This window comes from Neophocaena asiaeorientalis, unplaced genomic scaffold, assembly GCF_003031525.2.
Source record: "Neophocaena asiaeorientalis asiaeorientalis breed wild unplaced genomic scaffold, Neophocaena_asiaeorientalis_V1.1 scaffold648, whole genome shotgun sequence".
Lineage (NCBI taxonomy): Eukaryota > Metazoa > Chordata > Mammalia > Artiodactyla > Phocoenidae > Neophocaena > Neophocaena asiaeorientalis.
In genome coordinates this window covers 5,054,746-5,077,875 of record NW_020172781.1, presented here as the reverse complement: position 1 = coordinate 5,077,875, position 23,130 = coordinate 5,054,746, and the positions used below count along the sequence as shown (strand labels likewise).

At 52.0% G+C, this 23,130-nt stretch overlaps 1 protein-coding gene across 6 annotated transcripts in view; it reads right to left on the bottom strand.

Moving 5' to 3' along the window:
- Positions 1-23,130, bottom strand: part of SSH1 (slingshot protein phosphatase 1) — a 65,052-nt gene that overhangs the window by 13,527 nt on the left and 28,395 nt on the right. For all 6 annotated transcript variants that reach the window (XR_003002785.1, XR_003002784.1, XM_024741561.1 and 3 more), the window contains 11 exons: positions 22,271-22,335; positions 21,704-21,825; positions 17,007-17,075; positions 15,849-15,914; positions 13,128-13,322; positions 11,833-11,926; positions 10,979-11,107; positions 8,491-8,537; positions 6,669-6,815; positions 4,946-5,146; positions 2,306-2,849 (listed from right to left, as the gene is read on the bottom strand). Coding sequence is in view for 4 of the 6 variants with exons in the window: in XM_024741561.1 (XP_024597329.1) it covers positions 2,306-2,849; positions 4,946-5,146; positions 6,669-6,815; positions 8,491-8,537; positions 10,979-11,107; positions 11,833-11,926; positions 13,128-13,322; positions 15,849-15,914; positions 17,007-17,075; positions 21,704-21,825; positions 22,271-22,335 (1,679 nt within the window). In the remaining 2 variants the exon portion in view is untranslated. The remainder of the gene's footprint in view (positions 1-2,305; positions 2,850-4,945; positions 5,147-6,668; positions 6,816-8,490; positions 8,538-10,978; positions 11,108-11,832; positions 11,927-13,127; positions 13,323-15,848; positions 15,915-17,006; positions 17,076-21,703; positions 21,826-22,270; positions 22,336-23,130) is intronic.

Genomic DNA, 23,130 nt, shown 5'->3' with positions numbered 1-23,130 from the left:
GCCCGAGGTCCCCGCAAGCTAAGGAGTCAGGGTCCGGTCCAGTCCTGGAGGAGTCAATGGGAAACCCAGCCCCGATTCCTGGAGGCTTGCAAGGGGGCGTGTGGAGAGCGCCTGGTGGGGCAGGTAGGGGGCCGGGTCTCCTGCGGGACCCTATCCTGGTCAGGATTCCTGGGGCTGGTTTCCAGGTCGACCAGTGGGGCTTGGTCACCCCTGTGGTGAGGACCAAACACAGACATTTTCCTGAAGCTTTGACCAACGTGTCTATATGTTTGTTTCTTCTAAAACCTTTAGAATCTAACGTTCTAAACCGTGGTAAAATCTACCGTGGTGGGAGATTTGAGAGCACCTTTCAGAGCTCATGGGGAGACAAGGGAGGAGGGAATTCATTCATCCAGCTCCTACTTAGGGAGCGCGCCTGTCCTGTGCCAGGCCTTGCACTGGGCGCAGGGGCTACGAGCAAGACAGTCCCTGCCCTCCGAGGGCCCTGTCTCTGGATGCCTCCTAAGCTGTGCATTTCGGTCCCTGTCCCATCCTCTGAGCCACCCCCATCTCAGATGCCTGGCTTCCATCTCACCCCATCAGTCTGCCTGCAGACCACTGCCAGAGGGGCCTTGTCACCAACCACCTAATGCCCTCCCGTGCTTCCCAGCGCCCTGGGAGGAAACGCGCAGGGCCCTGACATCATGCCCCAAGGCCCCGCGTGCCCGGCCACCTGCCCAACTGCGCCTCAGCCACTGCCCCTCAACCAGGCCAAGCTTTCCACCCTCAGGGGCCTGGGGCCCAGAAGATTCTCCTCCTGGCTCTCTGCGCGGCCAGCTCCATCTCATCCCCTCCCCTCCCACTTTACCTGTGTCACCACACCGAGCACCACCTGTATGTTTTGTTACATCCTTACATGTTTACCTCCCATCTCCCTGTAAGACCACGTGTGTTGAGCTACCTTACAGCTGTACCCCCTCACCAATCTGGCCCCGGAGTTAATAAACACAACTTGAACAAGTGAATGGATGCTTGTCTCTAGGTCCTATTCCCTAGATAATGTCACCCATCCACACTCTGGCCAGAAAAGGAAGGCTGGGTCCTTCGTTTATCTTCTTATCCAGGCTTCTCTCGTGGTCCCCATTCTACGACTCACAGCTACGTCATCTCGGACCAACTGAGGTACCACTGTCCCGGACAGAGAGGTTTTATATCATCTATCTTGATGGGCATTTGCTCTTTAAAGGGAAGGTGAGTGGTGAGGGAAATTCGAGAGTAATTACTATTCAGTTTGGAATCTGGGTCCTGATTTGCAGTACGGGAGATTTAACTTCCCAGTTTTGTTTGCATTATAACGTGATGATGGCGAACTCCCTCTACAAGGGGATGCCTCTATCTGCCTCCCCAGTGCTCTTACTAGAGAATCACAGCTGGCCCAGGAGGTGGGTGGTAAGGCCACGGGAAATGAAGCTTCCTGCCCCCGGGCCAGGGCGAGCCAGCAGCAGAGCAGAGGGCAAAACCCAAGACCAGGCAACAGAGGACGTCCCTCCACGAAACCAGCCTCCACGCGTGGGCCACTTGGAGGAGGAAAAAGGCTGGAGGAATTCTTGATTTTCTGAGCAAGCGGCAGGTTGAGGCAAAAGCCCTGTGGCAAATAACCCACCAAGTGTGAGAGCTACAAGGGACTGCTGGAGTTAATTAAGCATTAGAGTCTGAGTTGCAAGACTAGATGCTTGATGATGTCGGCTTTTTCAAGGTGGCAACGGTGTTATGGTTAGGTTATAAACGGAAGCATTTGGGATGGAAACGACAGATCTGGGATTTGATTTGTTTCAGGAGAATCCAGGGTATGGGAACGCAGATGGGGGTGAGATGAAAGGAAGAAAAGCCATACATTGGTAAAGGCTGAAGCTGAGTGATAAGTTATATGTTTTGTGGGGGTTTTTTGGCCATGGCTTGTGGCATGCGGGATCTTAATTCCCTGACCAGGGATAGAACCTGGGCCCCCTGCAGTGGAAGCGCGGAGTCCTAACCACCGGACCGCCAGGAAATTCCCATAAGTTACGTGTTTTATGTTTTACATAAGAAAAAAGGAAAGATTTTGAAACTCTGCCTCGGACGTGAATGAGGCACCGGGGTGAGGAGGGCATGGGGGATGATCACCATTCCCCAGGGGTCCCGGGTCCTCCGTCGTCTACCATCCCCATCGGCCTGCAGAATCGCGCGGAAAGCCACCCACTGAGCTGGCAGAGGCAGCTGTTGGGGGGGCTGCCCCCGGGGCAGAAACGGCGTGCGTGCCGCCACCCCCTCGCGGCCCCAGGCCTACCTCGAAGTCGTCCGGGCAGCTCCTCTTGCTGTTGTTGTTATTTAGGTTTTCCCAATTCAGCAGGTTATCGAGCTCAGTAACAGGCTGCCCCCACTTCCCTGCTCCCGGGGCCTCCTCCCTTTCCATCTCCTCCACCTGCGGCGACGCGCCACCCCGGGCGTGGGGGCTCCCAAACTCTAGTTTCTTCTTCACTTCCTTCTCACAGAGTCCAGGACCTCCTGGGGCGTGTCCGGCCGGCTTGGATGCCTCTGCCGGCTGAGCGGCTTCTTCCAGCAGAGCATCCCTCTCCAGATCCTCCAGGTGGACCCAGCCGCCCGTCTCATCTCTGGGGCAGTGCAACAGGGGGTCTGAGAGTCGCCGGAGACAGCAGGGGAGAGCGGGTCCCCCCGGGGTCCCGCTGCCTGGGAACCCAGGCTGGGCGGCGGCGTCCAGGCAGGGTGGCTGGGCTTCCGGGGTGCCGTCCAGGGTCTCTGGCAGGAAGTCCCCAGGCCCCGCTGGGTCATCCACAGGCTGCTGGCGCCACAGCTTGTTGTGCCGTTGTTTGCTGGGGAAGGAAGGCAGGGGAAGGTCAGCAGACGCCAGTGCCCAAGGGTCCTGGGAGGAAGGGGGTGGGGAGCCAGCAAGGGGCAGTCCAAGGCCCGGGTGGACACCAGGGGCTCACCTGGGTAAAGCCTCTCTCAGTTCATTTACCCCCAAGAAATTCGAGAATGACGGAAATAGCCTTAGGACCCTAAGTCATCATGGCTCCCGTACATATGGCATCCTGCACGTATGATCCATGTGGGATCACATAAACAACTTTGTCATGTGATGAGGATATCGTAGACATGGGAAGGGGGTCTGGACCTGGAATCCTATCATGGTCCTAGTGTCCCAGCTCTCCTGGCGAACCTGGTCATGCCACGGATGTTCTGTCTGTGTTTCCCCATCTGTCAAATAAGAAACCCCACCCTCTCCTACTTACGTCGTAGGGAAATAACGCGGATCAAAGTAGAGAGTCGATAAAGACTTATACACACTAACGTGACCATGTAAACACGTAACGCACCTGAATAAAGCTGGGGAGATGCCAGAAAATTGGAAATATTTGTGTAGGTCAGAGAGATTACAGGTCAGTTTTTAAAATAAGTCTTCTAATGCTGTGTTATTACTTTTATGACACATTTCTTAAACGTGAGGGTTAAAAAAAAAAAAGAAGAAAGAGGCTCAGAGTGAAATCGGGTAAATGAGTCACCTCCATTAACCTCAGAGGATCACCAACATCCCAGGGTTGTGACGGTTAAGAGGAGAAAGAAGTAAACACAGAAGGACGTGCAAACTAAGGGTCTGCTGTTGCTCTTCAATGCGAGGGAGCAACACGGTCATTCACGGCCGTCTGCTCTGTGTGCACGTTCCGCGCGAGGCCAAGTGGGCCCTCAGACGGGGCTGTAACTCAAGGTCAGTGCTGTGCTGCTGTGAACCTGGCCTGGCAACCCCTGGTTGGCCTGCAAACCCCTGATGGCAGCAAATGACTGAAGGGCTACCGGAGGCGAGAGCAGGATGTGCCCCTTCCTCCTCCCCCGCTGTCCCCCTCGGCCCTGCCTGAGCACCTGTCCAGCCGCTCTCTGGTTGACAGTGAAGGAGTCCAGAGATGTCTGGAGCTGTTCTCCAGACCCGCCAGTTGCTTCCCCAAACGTGGCCAAGAAGCTGGTGGACTTAGCCTGTGGCCTCCTCACAACACCGGGCAGAAACAACCCAGGGAGGCCTTGGACAGATTGAACAGAAAAGGAACAGGGGGAAAGTGAGTCCCTAAGTCCAGCGGCGATCCACCTGGGGTCACTGGGGGACCCCTCCATGGGGGCAGGATCACCTTGCACGGGAGCTCCAGGGGCTGACAGACCCGGGCGTGCCCCCCGATCCCTGGGCCGCCCACTGGCTGTGTGACATGGGACACCTTAACCTCCAGCGTCAGTTCCTTACTCCCCATAAATGGGGGATCCCCTGTCCTCTGCAGACCTTTCTCATGGTGGGGTGGGTGGGTGGAGGTGGTGGGTAGAGAATTACAAAGCAGCTGTGTCATCACTGACCGTGAGCCGGGTCTAGCGAAGCAGCTGCACGGTGCTCGTGGAAATTTTACAACAATCCCATCAGGGGGATTAGTTCTTAACTCAGAAGAGGAGACTGAGGCGGGGTGGGGGGGTGGGGTGGGGGGAAGATTGATGAGCTTCCCCTGAGCTACCAGCTCGTCAGCGGTGGGCCCGGGGCTGCCTCTGCAGTCCCTGGAGCTGCCCTGCGGTGAAGCCTGGCACAGGCTTGGCACAGAGCAAGTGCTCAGGAAACGGGGAAGCCCCGGGCCGAGACTCACACGGAGTCCTGCCTTGGATTAGAAGCCGTGCCCTGCTCCCTCCAGCCGCAAAACAGCTTTACGTGCCAACACAATAAGCACAGATCCCTCCTGGAAACCACTGATCAAACCCCAAACAATCGTTGTTTTTCTCAAACCGGCTCCCCCCCACCCCAAGAGGCAGGATTTTGGCTGTGGAAGCCACCGCTGGGCCAAACGGGAGCACGGCTGGGATGTGGCCGGCAGCCCCGGCCGGCTGGGCGGCAGGGCTTCTGGAGCTCGGCTCTGCCAATTCTTCTCTGCAGACAGGCACCCACCTGGCGTCCAAGATGCCTTCATACTCAGACAGCTGCCTCATAAAGCCCGCGTTGGGGCGCGTGATGCTGCGTTTTTGCTTCACGTAGTTGTAGGCTTTCTCCAGGGGCCAGCCAAATTCCTTCATCGCGTAGGCTATGACCGTGGAAGCAGAGCGACTGACGCCCATTTTGCAATGTACCAGGCACTTGGAGTGGTTCCTCCTGCAGCCGTGGGGGTGGGGGGAGAGGCAAAAGTTGATATAACTGCATTCTCTCAGGTCTGGCACAGTGGATCTTTTTTTTTTAAACCCTGAAGTTATCTCACTGCCCAAACCCTCTGAGGTCCTGATGTTTTAGGCAGCGGACGTCCACACACCCTCAGTAGGAAATAACTTCACTTCAAAATCAATTAGCATACAATGGGAAATCGAGATCAATCTGGCCTGGCCTGGCCAAGTTTTGCAGGGAGAAAGCTCCCCATTCGGGCGCCTTCCCAGGTGGCTGGGATCGGCCGGGAGACCACAGCCCCTCGGGCATGAAGCAACTGGGCAGCGAAAGGGGTATTTGCACAAGCTACTCACTCAGCTGCTAGAGCAGATGAAGACAGGGAGCAGGTTACTGTAGAGAAACAGGGTCAGCAAACTGAAAGCCACCGGGCCCCTGGCAGAGAGAGTGCCTCGGCAGACAGGAGAGTCAAGGAGCCAGCGTGAGTCCGCAGCACTTGACGTGGCCACCAGAGAAAAAAGCCAAAGGAAACAGATGGGCCGATAGGCTTTTTGTAGGGAGACGGTACCAACCCAGGCGAGGCTGATTTAACAGACATGGCAAGGCCAGGAACACTGTTGCTCTAGCTGTCGCCTGCTCACAAAGGTGAGGGGCACCAGGCTAGCGAGGGCTGCACCTGTGAAGGTTTATTTGTACAGGAGGTAGGCCGGCCAGCCTGTCTGTTTACATTAGAAGCAGCACACCTGCTCGGCGGGAGCAGGCTCATTTCCTATACCCCAAGCTTAAAGTTCGTCCTCAAACCTCAGGGTTTTTTTTGGACTGCCAAAGTCTATCCCCCAGGAACCCAGGGGAACTAAGATTTGGTCCTACATCATGGAGCTTTGACCTGGGTGCAAAGCAGAAGAGAAAGTGTCTCTTGAGAGCATCTCAAACAGTTGTCTCTTTCTGGTCCTGACTTCAGTGAGACAGAGGACAAAAGACACGTGACAGCAGTGACAGGCTCGGGGCAGTGGGGACCTCTGATGGTCCATCCCATTCTACGTGAACAGGAGTCACACTAACTCAGGTGGAGGTGGGCCACAGCTCAGGGCATCTGCCCGAGTAGATTTCTGAGTAGATTTCTCCAGGGAAGCAGCCCCAAAGGTGCTCTGAGTCATGTACGATCCGCCCCGCCCTCCTCTCTCCTCTGGCTCTGTGACTTCCCATGCACAGAGCTCCCAAGAGTGTCCGCTTGGTACAGGGGCCTTGCCTGCAGCCAGTGCTAATGATGAAACGGGGGTCAAATGTCACAGCAGGTGAAAGAGAACGAGCTCATTTGGGGACCCCTGGAGAAGATCAATGACTTGGCCCTTTCGATGCTTGGGGTCCAGCACTCTAAAACCAGAGGCCCATCAGACGTCACAGGCCCCTCAAGCCAGGAGGCAGCTGTGTCTGGGGTCACCATTAATGTCTGCCCACCCTGCGGCTGCCGGTCAGCTTCTTCCCCAGCCTGGTTTCTCTGACTTCTCCGCCCACTTACTTTGCTTTGTTTATAAAATGGTATGCCTCGTTCCAGTGGGCGAGGAGGTCTGTGGTCTCTTCATCATAGACTCGGATGTTATGATACGCAAATAAGCCAGGGAAAAAATTATCTATTTCTCTAGTGACGTTTAAAATGTAGTCAACACTGCAATGAGAAAAAAAAAAAAAAAGAACAAATTGGAGAATCAGAATGTGGATCGACAAAAACCAAAGTAACGACAAACTGAGCAGAGAAAAAATTAAATACACATTTATAAAGGGTCTGTGTTTTTATGGCAGGACTTCATAGTGGTGGTCTTTGGGGGTTTTTTTGGTATCTTCTAAATACCCTCTACTGATGAGAATACATTATATTTATGATAAAAAACAAATTTCTGCCTAAAAAACTTATAAAAAGAAAGCTCCATCCAAAGCATTGCTAAGTAATGTTAATTCTGGAAAGTAGTCACACATATTACCGAAATACATTTTTTAACTCCTTTAAAGTTTCAAAATTCATAACTATTACGAGTATACAGAGGCTTTTTAAAAAATAAAATAAAACCAGGGCTTCCCTGGTGGTGCAGTGGTTGAGAATCCGCCTGCCGACGCAGGGGACACAGGTTCGTGCCTCGGTCCGGGAAGATCCCACATGCCGCGGAGTGGCTGGGCCCGAGAGCCATGGCCGCTGAGCCTGCACGTCCGGAGCCTGTGCTCGGCAATGGGAGAGGCCACAACAGTGAGAGGCCCGCGTACAGCAAAAGAAAAATAAATAAATAAATAAAACCAACGTCTCCACTTTTAAGTAGTTAAAAAGCTGAATATATCCATCCATTTTTTATGTCCTTGGGAACTGCCTTAACTCCTTTTTGAAACAAGGCAGGCTGTAAATAAATAAATAGTTGGGAGGGTCTGCTAACCCAGCTAACTCAGGTTCTATAGTTCTCTAACCTTAATACTTACATTCCTGGAAGACCAACATAACTTCAGGAGTTTGAAAACACCTCAAATAGATTTCATAAGAGCAATACTTATAAATGCTTTGGGAAAAAAAGAAAAACCTTTAAAATCATTTATTTACTCCCAGCAAGATAAAGCATAGACAGCATCACCCTATACTTTAAGATCACTTTCTCTTGAAAGAACACATCTTAACCAGTAGTTCTAAAGATATATTTTAAGATTTTGTTTAGTCTTCACTTTTAAATGCAGTAATTCAAGAATGCCATCATGTCAGACCCACAGGATGGTGATTTTGTGGCTGTGTTGTTTTTTTAAAAAATGTCCAGACATCTGTTCTTTAAGGTCTAGGTTTAAGCATTTTTTATCCCTGCTGCCCAGTCTTTCTCAGATTGAGACAGGCATGTGTTTCTGGCCAACGCTGAGCATTTCGCTGCAAGATTCCCACCAGGCTCAAAAGTACAACCACAGAGAGAACCAGGAGTGGTCCGGGGAGCAGGGTTGCTGACTGGCCCACCGGTAAATGTGTCCACACTGGTGCTCTCAGCATCTCTGCAGGGCAGGGGAGCGGGGAGGGGGGGCTCGTGGCCGAATCAGCACCCAGGCTGTCCTATACTATTTGAGGGTGATTTAGAATCATTCTCCCTGACACACACATTTCTAAACCCCAGTAAAATCTAAAACCCATGAATTATTCAGGAGGTGGCCTTTTGAAGCACATCTGTTTAGCTATGCAAATCAGGCTGGCAGCTGCTTTGGAGATTGGGGTGGGCAATTCCAGGCAGGCAGGCAGCGCCAGGGCTCGGCTTCGAATGGACGGCTGAGCTGAGTGTTTCTAAGCTGCCTGGAAGGATGAGGGAAGACAAGGGGAGCAGACTCACCCTGAGCCCTGCAGTTCCTCCAGATTGGATGCATTCCATTCAGAGCCCTGGGGGACAGATCACACAAACCCCCGTGAGTGTCACACGTCAGCCTCAGAGCTGCTTACGGGATGCACGGTGTGCGCTAGCCCTGACGGTGATGGCTATCTCATGGGCCCCTGGACTCAGAGGCTGATAAGAAAGCTGATACAAAGAGGCCGATATCAGAGCAGGTTCCCCAGGAGTTCGTGGCACTGTCAGGGAAAGGGGCTGGTCGAGGAAACCCTGCCCCCTCTCATCACTCCCTTTCCTAAGACTCCAGCAGGGTCCTGTCACCAGAGGCAGTGACCTCCGACCTCCCACGCGGGAGAGGGCGCTTTCACATACCACTGATTAGAGCAGGAATTGGTTTACCTTTTCTGGGAAGTATTTGGCAATATTAAAAAAGTTCCCACCCTCTGACCTAGAAATTCCACTTACAAAAAGCTACCCGGAGGAAACACCCAGAATTCACAGAGGTATATGTACAAGGATATTTACGGTTATTTATAACAAAACAGCAGAAACCACCCAAAGGTCCGACAAGAAGAAATCGTATGATGGAGGCGTTAAAATAAATCATACTTTTGGAGGATATTTAATGACACAGGGAAATACCACATAATGAAAAAAAAATTTGTAAAGCAGGATACAAAACTATATAATCAAACAGTACAGTTCTTTCCTTTTCTTTCTCTTTCTTTTTTAAGAAGCTATAAATGCATTAAAAAAGAACCCATTAGATAGAAAAACAAACATACCAAAGTGCTACCAGTGACTGCCTCTGGATTTGTGAAATTGAGAATGCTTTTAAATTTTCTTCCTTCAACTTATATTTCCTAACTTTCTGTAACATGTTTTAACTTCATACTTTAAAAATGGTATTTAAAAAAACCCAAAACCCCCCATTTCTGAGCAGGCAAAGAACACAAAAGGGAAAAACGAAGAAAAAAACATCACTTTGCTCTTAGGAAATGCAATCGACACAGAGTCACAAAACAAAAGCACCCTCTTGGTCTCCCTATAAGCTTCCTTTCCCAAGAGGGTGGACCGCTCCAGATGCAGGGGCTGCAGGGGCCCCGATGGAGCTGGCAGCATGTGGGCACTAGCTGGATTTTCACATTGGAGGGAGAGGCTCAAACACAAAAATTCCTTTAGTATCTCTCATGGAAAAAGTGACATAAAGCACCAAACCACACTGAAAAAATAACAAAAGCTCTGCTAAGCCTGTGAGCATCCTCTTGCCGTGATCCCCACCTAGTGGAGAGACGGGCCAAGGTGCCTTCAGTTCTGTGTCCACCAGGGAAAACAATCAACTTCCCAGAGAGGATTTAGAGCCGGGGCTGCTTTCAAGATTCAGGCTTCAAATCCACACATCTATACACATTTAAATATATATACATTGAACATTTATAGATCTATGTATATAGATCAATATATATATAAATGCGTTAAATATATATTTAATACATTAAACATGTATCATGACATACACATTTGGGGAACTACTGATTACTTCCTACAGGCAGAAAACACAGTCATTCATGCCTTTGGCAGCAAATACACGTCCTCGACTTTCCAAGGATGTGATTCCTGCTCTAACGATGGGTACCATTTTTGAGCGCCTATGGAAACTGCACTCGGTGCTTTAAATATGTACTAACTTAATCCTCATATTCATCCCCTGAGGTACAGGATGAAGGAAAGAAGAGGCCAAGAGACTTGCCCCCGGGCACCTGGCTGGTCAGGCTGGGGAGTGGGAACCTGCTGGGTGGGTCCGGTTTCCATCGCACCGTGCTGCTGCCTCACTAACTAGTAGCGAGCCTTCCTCTATAATCCCCTGACTTTGAAAACTTGCCAGCTGCCTTCTATGGAGACTTACAGCTTTAAGAAAATCTGACTGAGGGACGGAGTGAAGAGAGGGATGTGCAGGCCCCGCCAGCCGTGTCAGCAGGGCCTGCTGCCTCCACGGGCTCTGGGAGCAGGGCAGGGGGCAGCTTGGGGACAAGCGGGGGTGTGTGGGAGGGATGCAGCGTTTCAGGCGTTTGGTCTGTCTCCTCTGCTGTTTCTCATGTCTCGGGACGAGGAGGCATAATTCTGGGGTTAGGCGCGGGTGTTCCCTTTAGTAACTGGGGTTTTGTTAGTTCGCAGACCATCTGGAGGGGGTTTCTGTTAGTGACCGATGAAGGTGGAGGGTGGTGTGCATCTGAAAACGGTTGCCAGCCAGAGAGCTTTCAACCAACTCCCCGCAGCTCAGCTGGGAGCTGCGGCGCAAACATCTGGCTCTCGAGCAAACCCGTAGGCTGCAGGCCAGAGAAAAGGGGTCAAGAGGGGAGTTCCCGTAAAAGTCAGGACGGAGGCTCCAGGAACTTAAGTTTCTCCCCCTCTATGACTTGCTGCAAACTCCAAACAAATCAAGGTCTGATTTACGTTTCCCAAACCGGACCCTGCCGTGCGCTGTGCCTCTTACGAGATAAAGATGGTCGAAGATGAGGGAGGGCTTGTCCATCTGTCCCAAGATAAGGAGCATCTCGTTGTCTATGAATTCCTTGAATTCTTTCAAGTTACAGTTCATCTGTTTCTCTAATTCATTACGGATCTGCGGAGCGGAAAATATTCGGAAAGGGCGTTTGTTTAAAAAAAACAAAAACAAAAAACAGTTTCTCCAAAGAAGTAATAAAGTCACAACATGAACTATGACTGTTTTCAAAAGTGTTCTTTGGGCTTTTTTCAGAGTAAGCACGTATGCACTTAAACACGCTGCACACACGCGTGGGTGGTGGGAATGCAGGCTACTCGGCCTCAATGTGAATCTGACTGTGGGACGTTTATCATTTGAAAGAAGGAATTTGATTCCCTTGGGATCTTTTCTACCGAGTTGAAAAAACTTACGCTTTTCCAGCTATCAAATCTATCACCGTGAAAACGTAAAATCAATTTCACCTCGCTTTGGAAGGTATCACGATAGGGTTTATTATGTATTAATTCACAAAAAGATTGTACATGGCTTTTATAAATGGCAATTTCAACCTCTTAGATCTACTTAGTTTAAGCTGTTACTACAATTCATTGCGTTCCTTGGACAAAGGGCAACAGAAGAAAGAAAAAAGTAATCGAGAAACACATTAAAAGGCAGTTTCGTCTTGCTTTGGAAGGTATCACAATAGGATTTTTTTACATGCACTAATTAATAAACAGATTGTATATGGCTTTTTAGAAAGGCAACTTCAACCTCTTAGATCTACCCGACCTAGGCTGCGCTAGGGCAACAGGACGCAGGGATGCCCGTGACCTCCGGCCCACCCAGCAGGGAAGCGCCCTTACTTCCTTGGACGTCACGTTCTCCAGGTCCTGACTCATCATGATGCTCCGCAGTTTGGCTTTGATGAGACGCTCAGTCCTCTCCCCTTCGGTTGGCCTGGAGAGAAATCACATTCAGGAAAGCGCAGAGCCACGGGAAGCCACGGGAAGCCACGGGAAGCCACGGGAAGCCACGGGAAGCCACAGGAAGCCTGCGGTCGGCGTTCACGGAAACCCCAGCTGCTCCCGGGCTACACGGAACATGGCTTGGGCATGTTCTCAGCGAGAAGGGGAGAGGGACAGGGAAGTCGCCCAGGGGCTACCAGAGGGGACGGCAGACCAAGGGGGCAAACAGTGGTTGGGAAGCGGACTCGTCCTGCGGGTCTGGAGAGCCTCAGCCTCTCAGGGCCGGATGCTGGAACCGCCATGCGACATCCCCATGGCCCAGACCCCCTAGACTCTGCCGAGGACATCACTGTGTCTTCAGGCAGCCCATGGCCCCAGCTGCATCCGGCTCCCGTTACCTCCTTACACGCTTACACGGAACCAAAATCTATGTTTCCCTGCAACTTCTATGCATCAGCCTGGTTCTAACCCTGGGGCCACGCGGACCGCGACAATCCTTCTTGTACGTCACGCCCCTTCATATGTTCAAAGGCGTGTATCCTAACCAATGCTCTCGTAGCTTCCTTGAGGCCTCATACTACGTGGCACCCGGTCCTCCCCACATTCGGGGGGCCCCCTCGGTCCACAGCCTTCCTACGTGTGGTATCCCCAAGGAACATGATGCTCTGGGGAGGAGGGTCCCGACCAGGAGAGAAGGGGAGAGCGGCTCCCTCCTTCTGGAACTAGAGTTAATGGAGCGTGGCCTCGGGCTACGTGGGGCAGCGCTGCCGCCTCAGAGCCAGCCTCCCTCGGCCTGCCTTCGTGCAGTTGTGTTTTGGGACCCAAGGAACCGGATATCACATTCATCACACTCTTATAAGCAGAGGAAGAGGCTTTGGAAATCAAGACTTTGGACCTGAGGAGGAGGGACCAGGGCACCGGTACAGGGAAGCTGATGAACGTTACGGAGCTGCTCCCCAGAAATGCATTCACACCCGAATTTGTCTATCATTTTAAAAGGTGGGGGCGGGGGGGGCGGCAGTGGTCAGACCCTTCCCCAGCCAAAGACACCCACGGGCTGCAGGTCAGGAAGCCCTGCATGGGATGCTGGTTCTGGGAGACAATGGGGCTGTGAGCCGTGCAGACTCGGGGTCGGGGGGCAGGCTCGGGGTCGGGGACCGGGGCTGGGTCGGAGGCTCCGCACTCGCACTCACTTGTCCGCGAATAGGGCCGGGGAGTCGGGCCTCGTGGACTCCAGGTCCTGCATGGCGTTCCACTCGTTGATGCAGCTCTGCTCGGAGCCAATGCAGCTCTCGTAGTAGGAGGCCCAGAGCAACGCCACACCCCCGGGGAAGTAGTTGTGCCTGCGTGCCACCTCGCAGGCCTTGTGGAGGACCTGCAGGGCAGACCTGGGGTGAGGAGGGGAAGAGGGTCAGGCCCGGGAGGCACGAGGGGAGCTGGGCTGGAGTCGCTCTTACATCTGAGGTTACGAGGGGGACACGTGGCCGCCAGGTACCACCGCGGGTCTCTGGGACACAGGCACCGACGCCAAGAGCAGAGACGGCGCCTGTCACCATCCCCAACGAGGAGACGACAAAGCTTTCTAACGCTCCCAATCGGGCAGGCTCCCGGGTCACTTTACATTCGCCAATGAACTCCCAGGAACTGAGATTCACTTCTGAGGCTGTGGTTACCTTGAATGTGGGAACCGCAATGCAGCCAAGCAGCTAGAAGGAAAGCATCCTCAACATGCAGGAGAGATATGTGACTGCATTCCCAGTCACTTAATTTCTAGCTCCCCCCCATCAATGTCATAACAGCTTAGACGCTTAGATTGCGTAAGGAAATGAGACACTCACAAGAACTAACTGCAGAAGTTCTGGGAGGCAGAGTCGGGCAGGAGAAACAGTACTGAAAACGTATACATTGGTAACAGCTAATTTACTTATCCTTTTCTTACTTCTTTTTACAAAAATATGGGCTGAGTATTTCTCAGTGAATCAGGTATCAGTGAAGGGTGGACGAGCGAGGCCTTGGATGGAGAAGTTATCAGAGAATCAATGGCTCAACCACGGCGTAAAAACCACTGCAACCCACTTCACTTTCCCCAGTGGTCCACATCTGTCCTAGCTCTAGACTGGGGGAGGGAAGAAACTTGAGCTGAATATTTACGAAATTTTATTCTCGTTCTGCAGTTTTGGAAAAACCCATGGGCCTGTTTTTTTACTCGATCGTAGAGAAAGAGATAACAAATTATCCAGGGCCACAAAGGAACATCTGGGACGTCTAGAGAATGATGAGTTCGTGATTTCCCCCCAAATGATCCTGAACTGACTGCAGGAACAGAAGACATAAAAACGAAGCAACGATGTTAGCGCGTGGCCCATGGGAGGATCCTGCATCACTCTCTGTCCTGGAGAAAAGAGTAATTATTTTGAAACACAGGGCAGAATTCTTCTCATCAGAGGCCACCGGCTTTCTCCTGAGTCTTTTCCAGATTATCTGAGGGAGACTGCCATGTGGAGTCTGCTGTATGAGTGGTCTGTGCAGCCCTCCAAGGATGAGGAGGCTCTAGAATGTGTATCGGGTTCAGAGAAGGTCTGGAAGTTGAAGGCAGTCTTCACCCACAGCTACCTCACCCCCCATGCAGGTGTCCAGGGAGGCCCTACCCTGCCCCGGCCCCTGCACCCTGAAGTAGGTATCCCACAGCCCGGCACCCACCCCTCAGTATAACATAGGACTTTGCGCTGGGTTTATGGTCACCTCCCTCAACAGACTTTAAACTCCAGGAGGACAGGAATTATGTCCGTTTTATGCCTCCGCAGATGCTCAATGCCTAGCAGAGCACTGCTGTTGCCTCCATGGAGCAAACTGATGACCCTCGGTGTGCCAGGGACAAGGGACCAGTGAATTTATGCTAAAATGACATTTTGTCAGCAGGGACGGTAGAAACATAAAAACAAGGTACCTCCAACAACAAAAAGACCAAACAACCCAATTAAGAGCTGGCCAAAGGACTTGCATAGACATTTCTTCAAAGAAGATATACAAAATGGCCAATCAGCACATGAAAAGATGCTCAAGGCTAATTAATTAGGGAAATGAAAACCAAAACCATGAGATACCACTTCATACCCATAAGGATGGCTATTATGAAAAAAAAAAAGGCAAAGAATAACAAGTGTTGACTAGAATGTGGAGAAACTGGAACCCTTGTGCATTGCTGGCGGGGATGTGAAATGGTGCAGCGGCTACAGAAAACAGTCTGGTGGTCCCTCAAAAGGTTAGACACAAAATTACCACATGATCTAGAAATTCCAAACGATCTGAAAGCAGGGACTCAATCAGATACTCTGTCCACCAATGTTCACAGCAGCTCTATTCATAGTCGCCAAAAGGTAGAAATAACCCAAACGTCCACCAGGAGATGAGTGGATAAAAGTAGTACATCCATACAACAAATTTATCGTTCAGCCTTAAAAAGGAATGAAGTATTAAACACGGATGAACCCTGAAAGCATTATGCTAAGTGATAGAAGCCAGACACCAAAGGGCCAATACTGTATGATTCCACTTATGTGAGGGACCCAGAATAGGCAAAGTCACAGGGAGAGAGTAGAATAGAGGTTACCAGGGGCTGGGGGAGGGGGCAATAGGGAATTACTGTTTAATAAGTACAGAGTTTTTGTTTGGAATGATGAAAAAGTTCTGGAAATGGATAGGGGTGATGGGTGTACAACACTGTGAATGTACTTAATATCACTGAATCGTGTCCTTAAAATGGTAAATTTTGTTATCGATACATATTTTTTGCCACACACACACACAAAATAAACATACCTAAATGTGCTTCTAAGTAGGTGGGGATTTTTTATTTGTGCTGTCAGCTAGGAAAATATTTCTAAGGAGTTAAAAGTCCCTGAAACCACACTCACCACATGGCCTGGACAGACACGGGCTTGAAGATGTGCATCCTTCCTGCCGTGCTGACGCTGAATCCACTGAGAATGAAAAACAAAGGACAGTGTGGTGAGAAGTCAGACCCTCCGACCACATCCCTGCCAGACGGCGGGGGGGACAGCCCGTCGTGGACACCCTGAGGACAAGTGTGTCTCACGCTGTGTGATGAGGGACCACAGGCCACAGAGACAAGGGCAAATGCCAAAAGCCAAAAGCCAAAAGTCCAAAAAAAAAAAAAAGATAGGCTCTTAAATCCGGAAGACTGGCTTTTAACCCAGCAATACAAAGTCAGCCAAAAACCAAAAGCCCAGCAGAGGGTGTGAGGCAACAGCGGCACTGGACACCATCTCGCTTCACCTGCCTGCACTGTCCCACCCCGTCCCCTACCTCCTGTCCCCCACACTCCATCTGTGTCTTTTATACTTGCATAAAAAATACATTAGTGGAAGACAGAAGTTTAAAAAGGAAAAATGTAAACCATAAGCCCATGTCGTCAATAAATCTAATTCTTATCTTTCCCTCCCCGTTCTATCTACAAGGCAACGTAACTTCTACTGCTAGAATTCAAGTAGAGATCATTTCCTCTCCTGCTTCTTCCTACTCGTGACAGTACCTGAGTATTTCCCCCCAGAATCCGGACGGCCCCATGGCCCTGGTCTACCTGCCCAGGCCCACCTGGATGATTCCTCCTCTGCAGCCCCCCAAATGGCATCTCAAACACTGTTGCACCTGCTGGCTGTGTGTCTTCCCTACAGCCCTCAGAGACTTGGCGCTCCTGCTGCATCATACTTGTCTGTGAACTTGCAGGGACCAGCCCGCGGGGGGCACACAGCGAGCGTCCATTTAACAAACCAAGGCAAATGGATGAATGTCTGTTCACTGCTGTTCTTGAACTTCATACAGCAGCAGATATCCCGTAAATGTTTCTGTTGGTACTTCGTGACCCAACTCCCTTGTATCATGTCCCAAATGTACCCTGCCTTGTGTGGCTCATGGGAGGGCAATGTTATTTCTCCCGATGTGGTAAACATGTCCCACGTGTGACTCTGCTGTTAATGATTAGCCAACAATGCCCAAACTCACGCATGTTTCAAAGTCTACAGTGAAAGAAGCCTTCTGAGAGATCTCCTTACCCGTCTCCGTCAAGGTGGATTTTTGTGTCGCTCCACAGTCGGAGAACCATCCCAATGGTACAGCTTTTACTACGTGGGAGGGAAGAGAAGACGCCTAGAGTTAGGCTCCACCCGCCTGCACGTGGTCTTCCCTGGCTGTGTCTCCGCCCAGCCTGTCCAGCTCATGGGGGACCCACCACCTGCCCTGCGTCCAGCTGCCTAGGTGTGTATCTGGGAGAAGCTCTAAGGCTGTCTGCAAGGACTGCTCACCACTGAATTCCAGAAGATGTGGGTCTGGGATGGCCAGTGACCCCAGCTTAGAGACAGTCACAGGGAACTCTGACCCCAGCATTCTGGTGTGGCTGCAGCTCCATAAATGCCAGGTCTCAGCTGCGGCTCTCGGGGGCCAGGAGTAACCAGCGACCACACGCCCACATTGCAGCAGGGCTGAAGCCGCTGATGGCTGGCACACGCCTGGCACAAGGCCACACACACAGTCCGGGGGACACAGGCAGGTCGTGGCAGCCACCCCCAGCCTCCTGTCCTGGAGTGACAGGGGAGGGGAGAGTGCCAACACCATGACTGGAGTTCACTTCTGGACCTCTGTTTCTGTACCTTTTGTGCAGCTGCTGTTTTAAAAACTAGTTTAATCTGCTTTTGTTTTGCCCATCCTAACAGTGAAATGACACCTGACCACTTGCCGCTGAGAAACACAGAGGAAAAGAAAGGGCTTTATCGGAGGGTCTCCTCGGATCACTATGAAAACTCTGCAGCCATTTGAAAAAGAGTCTGCTCGTGAGAAACAGCCGTCACTGCCAAGGGCAGCTCAGACAATCTCCAGGGATTCTGTGCTGACATCTCTGCTACCGCCTAACAGCCCCCCAGGGAGTACAGTTACACACACGCGACTGTGCGCACGGGCAGCTCTGGGGTTCAAGGAACCCACTCTCCCTCCAGAGCTTTGGCAGCCACGGGGGATCTTTTCCACCCTCTGCTTCTGTATCTGTGGGGAAGGTAGTTTCAGGCCCTTTGGGTCAAAGTGGGCTAATAAGCCTTTTGTGTTGGGCAAATTCTCTGGTGCCACCCTGCAGTCCTACCCATTCTGTTTTTTTAAACATCTTTATTGGAGTATAATTGCTTTACAATGTTATGTTAGTTTCTGCTGTATAACAAAGTGAATCAGCTGTATGTATACATATATCCCCATAACCCCTCCCTCTTGCGTCTCCCTCCCACCCTTCCTATCCCACCCCTCTAGGTGGTCACAAAGCACCGAGCTGATCTCCCTGTGCTATGCGGCTGCTTCCCACTAGCTAACTATTTTACATTTGTCCTACCCATTCTTGATGGGTTAATGATGTTTCCTTTGTAGAGCTGCAAAATAAAATTGACGTTGAGACTCGGAGCTCCCAGCGTTACTCAGCTGTGTCGCACTGGGGAGAGGCAAGAAGGGGGCCGCTGGGAGCCCAAGACAGACATGTAGAAAGCCCAGGCTGGAGGGTGCCCTGGGAGGGTGTGGGCAGACCTGGACACTCGCCCTTTTTCAGCACCGACGACCCACACCAGGGACTGGAAATGAGGAGAGAAAACGGCACAGAGAGCTACAAGGAGCACAGACTGGGGAGCCACAGGCCCAGGTCCGGGGCAGGCGGAGACGAAACGGTCCTCAGGAAACCAGGGCAGCATCTAAACTGCCCTCCTCCGTTAAGTGCAGAGATGGGGAAGAACCTGGTGAGAGCTACACACGGTGGGCAGAAGGCCACGGAAGACTTCCGCTCAGGGTCTCAACCTGGAGTCAAGAGTGCAGACCAGAGACCAGGACACGACTGTAACAACTGTGCCAATTCCATCACGTCCCCTTATCCGTTATTGCTGTGAGTCTCCACTAGTCCTGTAGTGGGTGACAGTGAGATTTTTACCGTGAAGGAGGGCCTGTGGGTTTACATATATATGGGAAGTGGGGACGGGACACGTGGTCAGGGAAACTGGGTCTTTTGAGAGGAAGCACAGCCCTGAAGGATAAAACGGGTGGGTGGGGGTACCTCTAGGGGAAGGAAGCGGTCCCCGGTCCCCAGGGCCGGTGCGGCGGGGACAGAGAGGCGGGCGGGGCCTGCGCGGGGGCTGGAGGTGTAGGAAGGAGACAGGCCTGTCCTTTACGGGCTGCAGAACACTAGCAAGTGCAGGACGGTGTTCGTGCTCACAGCACCCACGGTGTTCCCGAATCTGAGACAAAGTAACCCCAGGTGGCCCCTGCAGGCCAGCTGCTCTGATCCCCAGAGGAATCACGTGCAGATGTGACTCCAAGGGAGAACCCGTGAGCCCGCTGTGGCTGGCGTCATTCCCATGCTCTCTCCTGACACTGCATTTGGACTCCCTCTCCTTGCGGGGAGTCCTTTCGGGGGGCACCTCATCTCTCTCTTGTTTTGAATAAGGAAACAAAATCTCATGGCAGGAATTTAGAAAAACAAATGTATCATGCTCTCAGCAGGCCAAAGGCTTCTGTAAGGACAAGGGCTTTGTTTTCAAGCTGGAGATGGATAAAAGCGCCCAGTTCCCGGCCCCTATGCCTGGGCGTGGGGGACGCTGCATCCGGCCCGACAACAGGAAGGTCCGTGTGGTTCCCGCTCACCCTCTGAAGCCCCTTGACCCATCTCCCCAACACAGGAGACCAGCACTGGCCTTGGAGCTGGCGCCTGTGCTTGGGCTGTGGCGCAGGCTGGGACAGCGGAGGGGACGCTGGCCGGAGCGCAGCGTGCAGCAGAGGCGAGAGGACCCCGGGAGCGGGGACACGCTGAGAACTGAGGCTGGTGCCCAGCGGGCAGAGGAGGGGCAGGGCGCGTCAGAGTGGGTGAAAATGAGCACGTGGGCCTGCGTGTAAAGAGCCGTCTCAGGGTGCTCGTGTGTCTAAACCCCGTCCATCTAGACTGTGAGCTCCAGGGGAGCAGAGGCCGGTCTCTCCCACCGATGTAGCCCCCATGCCTGGCAGGGCGCCTGGCAGGACACCTGGCACACTGAAAGCGTGTGCGAACAAGGGCACACAACGTGACGGTATGAACAGATTGGTGAACGAGGGGGCACAGGGGACAACGAATGGGAAGGGAATGAGTGGGTCTACACCACAGGTCTACAATAAAAACCCAATTGTGAGTCCCAGCTCTGTTACTAGGACGGCCTTGGTGTAACCACTCCAGCCTCTTGGGCTTCTGACCCCTTGTTTGTAAAACGTGAGTCATAGGACCGCCTACCCCGCGGGGCGAGATGCGTATGAAGCATCGGGTTAACTGCTCTGTGCTCTCTGAGCAAAGCCACAGAGATGACTTGGATGGGGCGGGGGGCAGCCTCCTATGAGGCCCTGGTGGCTTGGGCTGAGACGATGGGCACCTTCTCCAGGGAGGCAGCTTTCAGCTCAGGGCCAGAGAGCATTGCTGGGATGGATGACACACGGTGGGGGAAGTCCTGCCCCCAAAGGCCCTCAGAAAGGCCGGCCAGCCACTCCAAGAACAAACATAACCGTAACACCGCTGAACGTCTCTTTGCCTCGTGACCAACGGATGGAGCCCCGGCCATTTCTGAGGGCACCTGCCTGGGAGCATCCCAACCTGCAGCCCGGAGCCCTCTGGTCTCCAAGGGGCTCCTCGGAGCTCACCCCTTAAAGCACGCCCTGACACAGATCCTTCCAGATCCAGACTTCCCCACCAGCTGAGGCTACGGGCGCCAGCTTGGACTCATGTCCCTAAGTGCGCTGCAGGAACTCACTCAGAATGCTCCTATGTACTGGGAACGAGGTCATAAAGGAAACACCTTCCCTTGTAGTTCATTTACTTGTGACAAGCAATGGAGTCCTGGCCACGAGTGTGGAACAAACCCCACGCTTCCCCATCACTGGGCCCATCACCCCAGGTTCTGGTGATGGTTCCCTCCCTCCCTGAGCTTCCAGGCTCTTTGAGGCCGAGAACCGTGGTTACTGCTGCTTCTCTGTTTTCCTGGGCTGAGCCTACTGCCTCATACACAGGAGAAGGCAAATGAATGGTTTGCTCAGTGAACGAGAAAATTAATGAATGATGAATAAAGGGCGTCTGCTTTAATCCAGTTTTAACAAATTCAGGTTCTGCAACGAGCTCACTCGCATTAACTTATCCTAGATGTAAGGAGAGTCGTGTACCTTCATTTCGCACACATAACAGGGTCTATGATACAACTGACTTGGCCTCCAGTTATTGGGAAATTCCAAACCTCTCCTCAAGCCTCTGACCCAGGACCCATCAACAAGTACTTGGGAATCCACGGGATATTAATACTGCATAAGGCGCTCGATACAACGCCGATCAATCACATACTTCTACATGGGGTGGTCGGCCTGGAGGGCGCCTGCCTGCTTTACCTGGCTGGCTCTTGCTTGTCCTGGGGTGTTCGCCACAGCTGTCACCTCCTTCAGGAAGCCCTCCTGGTTAAGGTGCCCTCCTCTAGGGCACCCCTGATAGGACCCAGGGTTAAATCTCTAAGCACAGTGCAGACCCTGAGCTCTCTGAGAGCAGAGACTGGACTTAGCACAGCACTCGGCACACAAGAGCTAAAATCAGGGGCTCCACCGTTCCCAGTGCCTGATCACCCCATCACCTACCATCCCCCGCCCCCACGGATGTGGGACCCTGAAAACCTTCTTCCAGAAGCAACTCTTGCCCCCATCAGAGAAAGGAGCCGCCGTCCATCAGACTCACCTTTCCTTACTGGAGAAGTCGACTCCCAGCAGGATACTCTCCTCCGTGTCCTGGCGCCCGCTGCTGTCCACCACCACCATGTAGCGGGCCCGCTCAGCCCAGGCGCTCTCCAAGCGCACGGCCTAGACAGGCAGAGATGCTCTTACTGGCCTGCCTTGCCAGATGGTCACCCCTTTCCTTCACCAATCCAAGACCAAAGACTTTTGTTTCTACCTTTCCCCCATGAGTTTAGGAATTTAGATGAAAACTCCTACGTCTCATTTATATCCCCAGCATGAGGGATGGTACCTGGCTCAGAGGAGACCCCCGAAGTTTGTTAAAGGGGTTAACAAATAAATTCCAGTGAATGATGATTCCAGCTTAGCACAGACTGACCCAGAGACCTGACACCCCCTTTGTCTGCACCTCTGGGTACCGAGGAGCAGAGCGGGCTTTCGCTTTTGAGAACGGTTTGGGAGAACTTGCTCTGATGTAAGAGCCCCACCCCCCCAAGCCCCTGCTCGTCAATAAGTCCCTACCAAATTTCACAATTAAAAATTAAAACTTGCCACTCGCGTCTCTTCTTACCAGCTTGATTCTATCTTCACAACGCAGAAGGTTGATCATTACTTGAAGATGTTGAGGCAGGTCCCCTGTTGGATCAATGAAGAAAGTTTAAAAAAGGTCACCCACCCACTTTCTAGGCAGGATAGGTTAGAATAGGCTGATTCCAAGGGTCTGAAAGAAGACCTGGACTTCCCTTAGTCCACTCCTGAATGTTCTGCATGAGGATGGGTGAGACAGTTTATTGCCACGTTTTTAAAAGTTGCTTTTATTTTCTGAAATAATTGCAATACGGGTTGCATATTGAAAATCTGAAAATGCAGACAAGTCTAGAGGAGAAATGTTATTAAATTCAGGCAAACATGACTTTGCGGCGGGGTGGGGGGCAGCAGAAACTATAGACACAGCTGAAGACAGGGATTTGCTAAGGGTTGGTCTGAAGGAAAAAGGACTGGGGGTCGTTTCCTGCTTTCAACTCCTACATTTTCCATAAGAGAGAGACATGACTTCTACAACCAGGAGGGGAAATGTTTAAGTGACTCCATAGCGAGCAGGTATGTGCTGGGTACCCAGAGACATAATTTGATTAAACAGCAATGTCATTTTCTTCTTGCTAACAATTATGTACTCGTTTTTTTGTACCTCCTTGGTTATTTAAAAGAGGCAGTAATGGGGCTTCCCTGGTGGCGCAGTGGTTGAGAGTCCGCCTGCCGATGCAGGGGACACGGGTTTGTGCCCCGGTCTGGGAGGATCCCACATGCCACGGAGCGGCTGGGCCCGTGAGCCATGGCCGCTAAGCCTGCGCCTCTGGAGCCTGTGCTCCGCAATGGGAGAGGCCACAGCAGTGAGAGGCCCGCGTAGCACAAAAAAAAAAAAAAAAAAAA